The sequence below is a fragment of the Medicago sativa genome, chromosome 2 (genome assembly GCF_051527215.1).
Source record: "Medicago sativa cultivar Bolivia chromosome 2, Bolivia_mono, whole genome shotgun sequence".
Taxonomy (NCBI): Eukaryota; Viridiplantae; Streptophyta; class Magnoliopsida; order Fabales; family Fabaceae; genus Medicago; species Medicago sativa.
In genome coordinates this window covers 77,548,208-77,559,011 of record NC_140750.1, presented here as the reverse complement: position 1 = coordinate 77,559,011, position 10,804 = coordinate 77,548,208, and the positions used below count along the sequence as shown (strand labels likewise).

The 10,804-nt window shown below is 32.5% G+C and overlaps 1 protein-coding gene across 1 annotated transcript; it reads left to right on the top strand.

The window, feature by feature from the left end:
• The first annotated feature begins 6,863 nt into the window (after positions 1 to 6,863).
• On the top strand, positions 6,864 to 10,070 carry LOC146950983 (uncharacterized). The gene is made up of 5 exons (XM_085746933.1): positions 6,864 to 6,994; positions 7,162 to 7,251; positions 7,370 to 7,518; positions 8,597 to 8,669; positions 9,744 to 10,070. Exons 2-5 carry the CDS (start codon positions 7,194 to 7,196, stop codon positions 9,944 to 9,946), a joined length of 483 nt encoding a protein of 160 aa, XP_085603059.1. The 5' UTR covers positions 6,864 to 6,994; positions 7,162 to 7,193; the 3' UTR covers positions 9,947 to 10,070.
• Positions 10,071 to 10,804: the final 734 nt, after the last annotated feature.

Below are 10,804 nucleotides of genomic sequence, written 5' to 3'. Positions count from 1 at the left end.
AGATCTTATTGTATGCTGTCAACACTCAATACTCTTTTATTTCATCATCCCTTTCTCTCTTCTACCAACACTTGCTTGCGTGTTATTTCTCTCTCTCAATAACTCCGATCTACATCAACCAACAACATACTGGATGGTGCAACAACAAGGAACACGGTTGAATGGAAAGAAAAAAATTGGTGTTTACATGAGTGATAGATCAGGGATAACATGTATCATGTCTCTTTCACTTTAACTTTCAATCAGACTCTATCTCCACGCGCCGGCAAGGCACCTGCGACCTCCGATCGCCACCACACTGAATTGATTTGCAGAAAGGCAGAAACCCGTTTTATGGAACAATTCCTATTCACCCAAAAAAACACGGAACAATTCTAAGAACCAAACATTCCAAAGCAAATTGATAGCAAAATTCATCTGATTTAGTCGCAATTTGCGGATATTTAATGTTTTCAGACTTGATTTTAGAAACCCTTTTTATTGTAGAATCTGTAGTTTAAAAAATGGTCATTGGGGAATTAGATTCTATTTGCTTGGTTTTGTTCATCTCATTATCCCATCCGCTCGAGGTTCTAAAATGGACATATATAAAGTTTCAACGAGAAGTGAAGAAAAGGAACATGCTAGAACAAATTTTTTTTTTCTTATGGATTTGTGGCTTTTAAGTTAGCTGATTTTTTCCTGTCCCATGGTGATGGAAAAACCTTTCGATTGGTGCGGATAGAGATGGAGGAGGTACAGTAACATAAAGAATAAAGAAGGATTAAAAACTATTGAGATGAGTTCAGGTGTGTCAAGTGCATCATAGATACTCATAGGTCATCAACATCCATCCGTTAAAGCTACTCTCTCACGGTGGGAGACCTATCAAACTCTCCCACCCTAGACTGAGCCTTGGCTTATTTGGGTAGGAGGGTTTGGTTTCTAAGTATCATCTCATTAGGTGAGGAAAAAATTAGGGAGCTCTCTACTTTGTTTTCAAAGACAATTTTATAGTATATAAGTGGGAAAATTTTCAATCAAGTACATGCTAGTTTTTATTATTGTATCAATAAATTTCACCATTAAATTAAAAAAAAAATTGATATTACTTTTTGATTTAATAATATAAAAGATATTTGTACAAGATGTAAGAGTATTTTGTTTGTACATATTAAACAAAGCTTATTTATGCACAGATTTGTTTGTGCATGTTTGATTCAACCGTGAGTGTAAAATTAAAAAATAAGGTTAATAGACTTTTACCCTCTGTAATATATGTTACTTTTGGTTTTCCCCCTTGTAAATCTTTTTTGTCAGATTCCGTCCTTGTAAAATTTTTTTGTTTTGGAATACCCCCTTAGGCCAGCTGACTGTGCATTTACGCTGATGTGGCACGCCGAGTCACCTTTTTCCGATGATGTGGCGCGTTGACTATATAAATTTTTTATTTTTTTATTGTGTACAAGTAGCATTTGTGATTTTTTAAAAAAATAAAGAAAAATTCTGAAAAAATTTTAAAAAACAAAAAAAAATCTTAAAAATTATAGAAAAATTAATAAAAATGAAAAATAAAGAAAATAATTCTGAAAAAATAAAAAAATCTGAAATAATTAATAAAAATGATTAAAAAAATCTGGAAAAATTTAAAAAATTATGGAAAAGATTAATATGTATCGTAATTTGATTTACTAGATTTCGAAAGAAAAATCTGAAATAAAAAAACAAACTCTTCAATTTCGAAAGAAAAATTTGCACTTTTTTAAAAAATTTCGAAATATATTTTCTTATTATTTTAAAAAATGTTTGAGGAACTTAATTCAGATTTTTTTTTTATAATTTTTTCGAAAATTTTGATATATATTAATCTTTTCCATATTTTTTATTAATTTTTCTAGAATTTTTTAATTATTTTTTAATTTTTAATTTTTTTTAATCATTTTTATTAATTTTTCCAGAATTTTTAAATTTTTCCGGTATTTTTTTCATTATTTTTTATTTTTCTAGAATTTTTAAAGATTTTTTTTCATTTATTAATTTTTTAAAAAAAAATCACAAATGCCACGTGTACACAATAAAAAAATTAATTATACAGTCAGCGCGCCACGTCATCAGAAAAAGGTGACTCAGTGTGAAACATCAGCGAAAATGCACAGTCAGCTGACCTAGGGGGTATTCTAAAACAAAAAAAATTTACAAGGACGAAATCTAACAAAAAAAATTTACAAGGGGAAAACCAAAAGCGACTTATATTACAGGGGGTAAAGACCTATTAACCCTAAAAAATATATATTTGTACAAAAGTTCATGATTATATTGTGGTTTTTAAGAAATTGTGGAGTTAAAACTATCCCAAAAACAAGTCTTCAACTAGGGATGTCAAAAAATTGGTACCCACAGATAAAATTCACCATACAAGGTACGAATATTTTAATGAATATGGATGAGTAAGATAAAAAGATATTTACGAGTATCATTGTATGTGTGCATATGGATATTAAATTTCATTTTCATTCAACATGGACCACTATGAAAAGGTCAAAATGTGAACACGTTTGTATTCAATATGCATGGACCTTTATTTGTTTATCATTTTTTTAACACGTTTATGTTATTGTAGAGGTTAAGTGTTAGCTTGTTAATTATACTAGATTACTAGTTGGCCATTTGTACCCCAAGAAACTAACTATTGAAACAAAGATTATGTTGCCAACTGACTCCACCTTCACAAATATGTTGTCTTGTTGTCAAACACTATGCTAGCATCCAATCACCGTGTTTTTCCCAACATATCCTAGTTTCACACCATGAAAAAAATATCCTAGTTTCACATTACACTTCTAGTGATTCATATGCACCCAACACAAATCACATTGAAAACAAGAAAAATATGCAACAACAAATCAAAAAAAGAAGGAAAAGGAGGATTAACGCCTTGTTCTTTTTCTGAAGGAAAGGAGGAATAACGTCTTGAAAGTCAAACAAATCACCCAACCTTTTATAAGGTTTTTGTTACGTGCCATGCGATATTAATTGGGTTGTCTTTTATTTATCGAAGAAATAAATATTGGAGTTGAGATCGGTGGAAAAAAATTCTACCAAAATAGAGGACAATAGTACTCCTTGGGGTTCCTTTCTTAGGTGAGTGTGAAGTTATTAACTCTTCGATCATTTTGTTCTAGAATTGAGTACTTTTTTTTTTATAAAAGTTGAATTGGTAGTACTAGTACTAGTACTCTCATTTGTTTATATTTTCGAGAACAGGAATTCTAAAATGTATGAGAAACTATGCGAGAACAAGGATGTCCTCTACCACACGGCCACACCCCTACACCAGTGTAGTCAAGATCGAGTACTGGCTCGTAGGATCGTACGATTCCACGTTCCACAACACCTCGATCATGCTTTGATTTTACTTTGGTTTGTTTTTGTCCTGTTTTCTGTTTTTTTTTTGCCATTTTTCCTTTGTTTCCTCTTGTTTTTTTGTCGTTTTCCCACCGTTTCCTCTGATTTTCTCTATTTTGTTGCTTGGTTCCTTTGTTGCCTCTATTATCTTTATTTTTATGCTTGGTTCCTCTATTTTTCTTCTATTTTATCTATCTATTTCTTTCAACACTATTAACAACCTACCTATCCTACTTACGAATCGCGTTACGTTCCTCGTGTTTACGTTCTTTCACCGGTCAACCAATCCTATGCAGGATCTCGATCCTGACTGTATTGCCCACACTACACTATTACCCAACTGCTTCATATAATTCCAATAATAAATTTAAACGATATGCATCAGATTTGCATTTGCATTTGCATTCCGTATTTTTCTAGATGTTTTTAAAGTAACAAATAAAAAAAAATTGACATTTGCAAAATATTTCGATGCATAATTATTAAAACGACGTGTTTACCAGACTCCTCCCAGAAAACAGGAATAAGATGGTGCTGCCATTTTTTTATAGCACATGATTGTAGGATTTGCTTATTGTCTTTTTTGATAGTAACGTTTCATGCAATTCGTTCCCTTTTCATCCCATTGTAAGTTATATAGGGGTGTTCGCGGTGCGGTTTGGTTCGGTTTTGAGCAAAAAAGTCATCCAAACCGCGAGATAAAAAAGCATGGGGTTTGGTTTGGTTCGGTTGATTTTTAAAAAGTCATCCAAACCAAACCAAACCAAACCAATGCGGTTTAGATTGGTTCGGTTTGTGCGGTTATCGCGAGATAAAAAAAATATTACATTAACTCTAATATTGCCAACTTGTTACAAATTAAACATAGGACATTTTATTTTGATGTTTATATGATAAAATATTAGGTAAAACTTATATCAAAATATAGGTAAAATTAAGAAGAAACATAAGCATGAAACAAATTATTGGGAAGTAAAGAAAACAAATTCATCACTGGAAATGAATTGAAAGAGATGGAAAGGAATTATAATCGAACCTGACGGTGCAACGATGGAAAAATCAAATCAAAAGAGATTATTCTTGAGCTATGTAATTGGGCTAGTACATATTTAAGTAATATTCATTATTCTTGCGGTTTGGTTTGGTTTGGTTCGGTTGCTGAGATGCAAACCGCAAACCGAACCGCGCGGTTCAGTGCAAAAGCCATCTGAATTCATCCGAACTAAGTGCGGTTTTTTGCGGTTTCGGTTTGAATTGATTTGGTTTGCGGTTTTCTATTGGGTTGGTTCGGTTTTGAACACCCCTAATATAGCCGTTCCTACGAATCTAGGAGCTCGATTCTGTAAGTGAAAAGATGTCTGTAATAAAACAAAAATGTATTTTTTTTAAACAATGTTCTATTTAAATTTTTTAAAAGATAAATACAAGGTGTCGCATATATGCGATACATCCAAATGTGGAAATCACAACTGTATAAGGATTTTTATTTTTTTTTGTCGGGTAGTACTACTGGGCTATACATTTTTTCGAGGCACATACCTTGGGAGGTCCAGTTCCATTGAGCGGTTTGCACCTCCAAGGTCCGGCCCTGTATCTTGATACTCTGAACTAGTTACCCACAAATTTTGTACGAAAATGATAAACAACGAAAAGTTAATCATAATTTCAATTAGTTTTTTTTAAAGAATATTTCCAATTAGTTAAAAACAACAAATTTTCATTTTAAATAAACTGACGTTTTTGCTACGGTACTTTTTCTATGTTTCTATGTTTTTTTAGAATGAAAAATGTTAGTAATTAATTGTTAAATTAATATTTACTTTTTCGTTTGAGTTCAAACTTAGCACCTCAAACTCTTTAACCTTTAAAAATTTAGTACGTAAATTAGTACTTTTTCTAGATTTAAGTTTAAACAAAAATAAAGTCATTTTTAGAGTTTGCAATTCAAAAATATCGTTAAACTAATGATCCCATGAAAGTAAATTCTTATAAAAAAAATGAAAGAGGCAAATTCTTATACAAAAACCCTTTAAAAAAATTCTTATATGAAAATAATTAATAAAAGGTTGTAAAAATATCTGATTTGCTGCAAATAAAATTAAAAAAAAATAAAGGGTTCTTCAAAAAAAAAAAATTGCACCCACCTCCCTTAAGGTTTACTAAAATGAGACTGACACCACATGTGCTTTTAAAACATTCACTAACCTCCCTTAAGTTTTATCAAATAGACAAACACAATAAATTAGCAAACAAAATAAAAAGATTTTTTTTAGATAGTCGAAATGACAATAACCATTAAAAAAAATCGAGGTTCGATCTCTGATCACGACGTTTGTCCTAACAACTTTGAAATTTTTACCAGCTGAATTAAGATTTATAGACAAAGATAAGAAACAAATTTGTTCCTCAAGTTAAATCAATGCTGGGTAGGCAATTTATTGGGTAGCAAGTTGCAAGATCTAACTTTTTTTTTTCTTGGTTAGGACAAGGATCTAACTTCACATTGAGATAACTGAAATATCTTCTTTACTGTTGCTCACCTAGTTAAATGGCCATAAATGTTGTGTCTCCACATCAACAAAAACAACCATCAATTCAATTCAAGACACAATAGCTTTGTTGATAAAAGAATTTGGGCTTAGAAAAAAGATGTGTATATGGATTAACTCGCCCTTTTCAAATTTGAGAGGTTCGGATTTAACTCCAGATAACTTTATTTGCTGAGTAACACTCCTCTTAAAAAGTCTTTATATTCACATTCACGAATGAGTAAATTCATATTAAAGAAAAAAAATGGAATAATCACCTCACAATCATAATACCATTTTTAGGGGTAACGACTAAGGAAATTTATTTACCCCATTGACAAGGTCAAGATTGATCTCCAAAGATGTCAAAGATTGAAACTCTTTGCAACAATTTTTTTTACACATAAATCTTTCTAATAAAACTCTTTTGAAACATACATGTTTAATTAACTGAGATCTCTTCAACTCATCAACATATGTTTGATTCAAGGTTGTGTCTTTGGCTAACAGTAAAAATATGATTAGTCAAACATCCTCTAGTTCTAGTATATTGCAGTTAAGTCAACGGTGTAAATTTGTGGATCTCAATTCTTTTTCTTTTGTACCTACATTTCTTAACTTGGTGAATAATGGGGTAAAATTAATAAAATACTAAATTATACTATTAATTATTATGTTAGATTTCTGAGGTGGTAAATAGGGATACAATAATTTTCCTTAAAGAAAAAAGGATACAATATTTTCTTCTTTTTGTTTTCAGTACTTTGTTCAAATTAAAATCAGACGAATACTTAGAGCATTGCCGGTTTTCCGGTTTAATCCCTGGTTTTCAGACTGAGCGGTTTTCATGGTCATCCCGACTGGATACTGGTCCGGTTCCCGGTCCAACCGTCCAGTTTTTATAACCTTGGTTAATATGAAAATTACAAGGTTTCTTCTCTCCAGGGATTGAGGGGACGCAAGCTGACTCTCTGCCACCTTCACTGCTCGCGACTCCCTCCATCGACCCTCTCACTCTTCTTCTTCTCTACGTATCCATCTCTCCCTCTCTGTTCATTACTACAGACCCATAAACCCTAACTGTACGTTGTTTTTTCAATCTCCTCGATATATTTTCCTTTTTCCCTTCAATTTTTTAATCTTATTGTGTTGGTTCTTAGCTGTTATTGTTGTTGATGATGAATTTTGAATTTGAGTTTTTGACTAATAGTTTGTTTTTGATGCGTTCTTCTGCTGATTATGCTAACAGGTAGCATTGTTTAACATTTGGTCATAATAAAGATGTTGACACCAACGCACAATATTGTTGGCATTTCACCTTTGTTAATACCACCGCCAGGTACAAGATTTTTAGTTGAGATAGTTTTAGCAACTTAGGTTTTTGAAATGTGAATTTAGTTTATATAAATCATTCATGGATATTTTTATTTTTTTTGTTGGTATTTTCTCGTTTGCAATCAGTGCAAGTCGAACTCAGGCACGTCTTAAGCATTCCAGACCGAACATTGTTGCGATGAGACGCATACCATATAACATAAAAAAAGGGCAACTTCAGACTTCAGCTTTTCAAACTATATCACCTCGATTAAAATGTGACGCTGCTATGGTATGGTTTTTTATTTTGGAATTTGTTGATTGTTTGCTTTCTTTATGCTATGGTATGGTTATTTTTATTTCTGTTGATTGTTTGCTTTCTTTATGCTATATGATATTCTTGTTGGAAAGTATTAGCAGCGTTTTGTGTTATTGCAATGTCAAATCAGTCCTTTTTGATAAGTTGGTAAGGTTCCAAAATAAAACTGTTAATTGATGAATAATTTTTATCTTGCAAGGGGAGCTTAATTCCTTACCGGTGTTGTCAAATATCGGCCATGGTGGATATTGGTGGTGGCTTTTGGGCTCACCGCCATGCCAAATTTCGGCCAATATGGCGGGATTTTATATCATAATCCAATATAACGGCGCCACAAAGTGGCCGGTTTGGCAGGATTTTGGCTCTCCGCCATGGACCGCCATTGGCAACACTGCTCCTTACTATAGAAGAAACCTGATCGAAAACCCAGATAGAATAGGAAAATAGATTATAAAATGATACCTAATAGAGACTGCAACAAGCAGGCAGACTGCAACCAAGACCACTGACCATTCAGATATGTTTCTGATAGGAGACCTTTTGACCTTTTGTGCAAAAGGTCTATGTTAGGAGGGGTAATGTATTATGTAGAGATAGAAATGTAACTAACAGTTCCATTCTTGTTATTTTCCTTTAACTTCTGTTGAATCCTATCACTTTCCTATCTTGATCCTTACCCGTCACATGCTGCTAACTGTTTACACTGTTTCTCTTCTATCTGAATCCTCCACTTTAGTCTCTTCCTAGTTCCAATTTCTTCATTGCCTCTTGTACCACTCTCATACATATGAAACTTTTTAAGTAGAGAAGTTTAATGTCTGTTTGTTGACTGTTGATTGATTCGCTGCATGTTCCATTGATTTTTCTGTAGGCATTTTTTATAGGATGGAATATGGAAGTAAATGTTGTTTGATCTTTTGTTCTTACTTTCAATCCGAATCATGGAAATTTTGGATTTTATTGGTGAATCATTGACTAATAGAAAAACTTATCCAAAATTGTTTGTTGGTCTACGATATTCTGATGTCTTGTATGGCACCCCTTTCTACAGAATGTTACATGTGCTGCTGCTGCTGCAACCCAAACTATAACCCGCGATGCTCGCACAATTACGGTTACTCCTGGTAATAAGTCCAACTCAAAAAACTTCTGCCAAAAAATGATATGATGTTGGAGAAAGTATATAATGTTAGATTGCTAAGTTGTATTGTTTGTTTTACACTGGGACAAACTGGAACTATTTAGCACCTCCCAATGTGTTGGCCTCTTCCATTTTCTATACTAGTCATCATGTGCATATTAGTAAATAGTTTATGTATATAAATTTCATTCTTCTTTCTTCTGCCATACATCAGTGTCTTTATTGAAATAACTAAATCAATATCAAAGCGTAGGTTTTTTATGTGAGAAACAAATATGAATATTTCATAATTAAGGTATGCACACTCAAATGTTTGTTTCTTTCAAATAGAAGTCATTTGAAGTGCATAAATAATGGCTTTCTTGGATCTTTTCCTTTACAATCATGCATCCTAGTGATTGGTATGACCTACAGCCTCCATGACTCAATGGGACATAGTTGGTTTAGGCGATAGAGGTGGTTTTCTTGCTTAATACCTGCAATGCAAAGAAGCTAGAAAAGGAACTCAAATGAGTAGCAACAACAGTAAATTTATAAAGGATTTTGATATTAGAAGGTTAAAATAAATAGTTTCAAATCTGTCTACTTAACTGAAGGGAACAGGGGATTTTTATTTTTTGGTGCTCCTACAATCTTATTAGTTTTTTTTTTGACAACACAATCTTATTAGTTTTTCCCTTCTGTAGATAGTGTTTTGTAGTCTGTTTCCTAGAATGGTTTCGTTTCAGTTTTGTTGTCTTTATTTGTCCAAGTGTGTTTGTTTGATGGTTTCTTATGGAGGTTTCTTTTGAAGAACTGGAAACATTTACTACAAATTGCACGACTTGACATTTTGTAAATAAATAATAATATATAGCATTTGTCATAATATGTGGACGGATACTATTGAAATCCACAACTCAACTCTATTCATTTACCTTTTCTACAAAATTAGCAATTATGTACATGTAAATGTTGTTTCACCCTTAATTGATTTTTTATTCTGTGTTTCGAATAATTATACGTTCCTTGTCTATGTATACAAATATAATTTGCTATCATTTTCCTGAAATGACAGACAAAAAGATTAGACTTGATGACAATGGGCCTGGATTGCCACCTCGCGATGATGATGGCAATGGTGGTAATGGAGGAGTCGGTGGTGGTAATTTTTCAGGTGGACTAGTGCTTTTGGGTATTCTTGGTGTCCTAGACATTCTTAAAGACATTGAGAGTGAAATTCAACGCAAAGTCAAAGATAGCAGATTTGATCAAGCTTGATAATGGCAGTGAAATTACTTGATAGCTTATATACATTTTATCAAAAAAGTGGACAGTTAAACTTAGTTATCGATTCAGCTTATGACAAAAGGGGTGTTATATGGTTTTAAAATGAGATGTGTAAAAAAACAAATGCATGTTCGTTATCCAAATGGAATGAACTTACTATTATAGAATTCGATCATCATATTATAGATTAGTTCCTAATCTTAGCCCACTCCACTGAGCAGATCTACTCATTGCTATAGTAAAATTTTGTATTCGTTATATTGGTGTCGGAACCCGCAAAAAATTGTAACACAGGCATCTGATATTGGACAAGCACGTCAGACAAGCTTCAGTTTTCTACACTGAGAACGATATGGGTGCTGTCAAAATGTTGACGAGTGAACCAAGTTTAATAATAGTGGTAGTACTTGTCAATTTTTCCTAATACACAAGCCACCTTAAAGTGTCTATATACTCTCAATTTCTAAGCACATTGCAGCCTGTGTTATAAGAAACATGGGGCATAACTATTGAAGAAAACAATAATCTGCTTTAAATTCTGTTGCATTTTAAGCTATCTCCATAATCTTATGCTCATGTAGAAGAAATTAACTTTGAGGAAAACTGGATTAAAATCAATCATTGCATCTGTCTCAGTAATATTGAATTAAATCACTGGAAATTTATCATTGCGAATATTATTTAAAACGCCATCTGTGGGCTGTGGCTCCCATTCTAATAGGTACTACTGATTTATATTACCTATTTCTTGTGGTTTCGTAGTCCATATAAATTTGTTTCTATGATTTGTTAACTGCATAAAATAATTGTTAGTTAGTGTTATATGAGACAATTGGTTAAGGGACCATA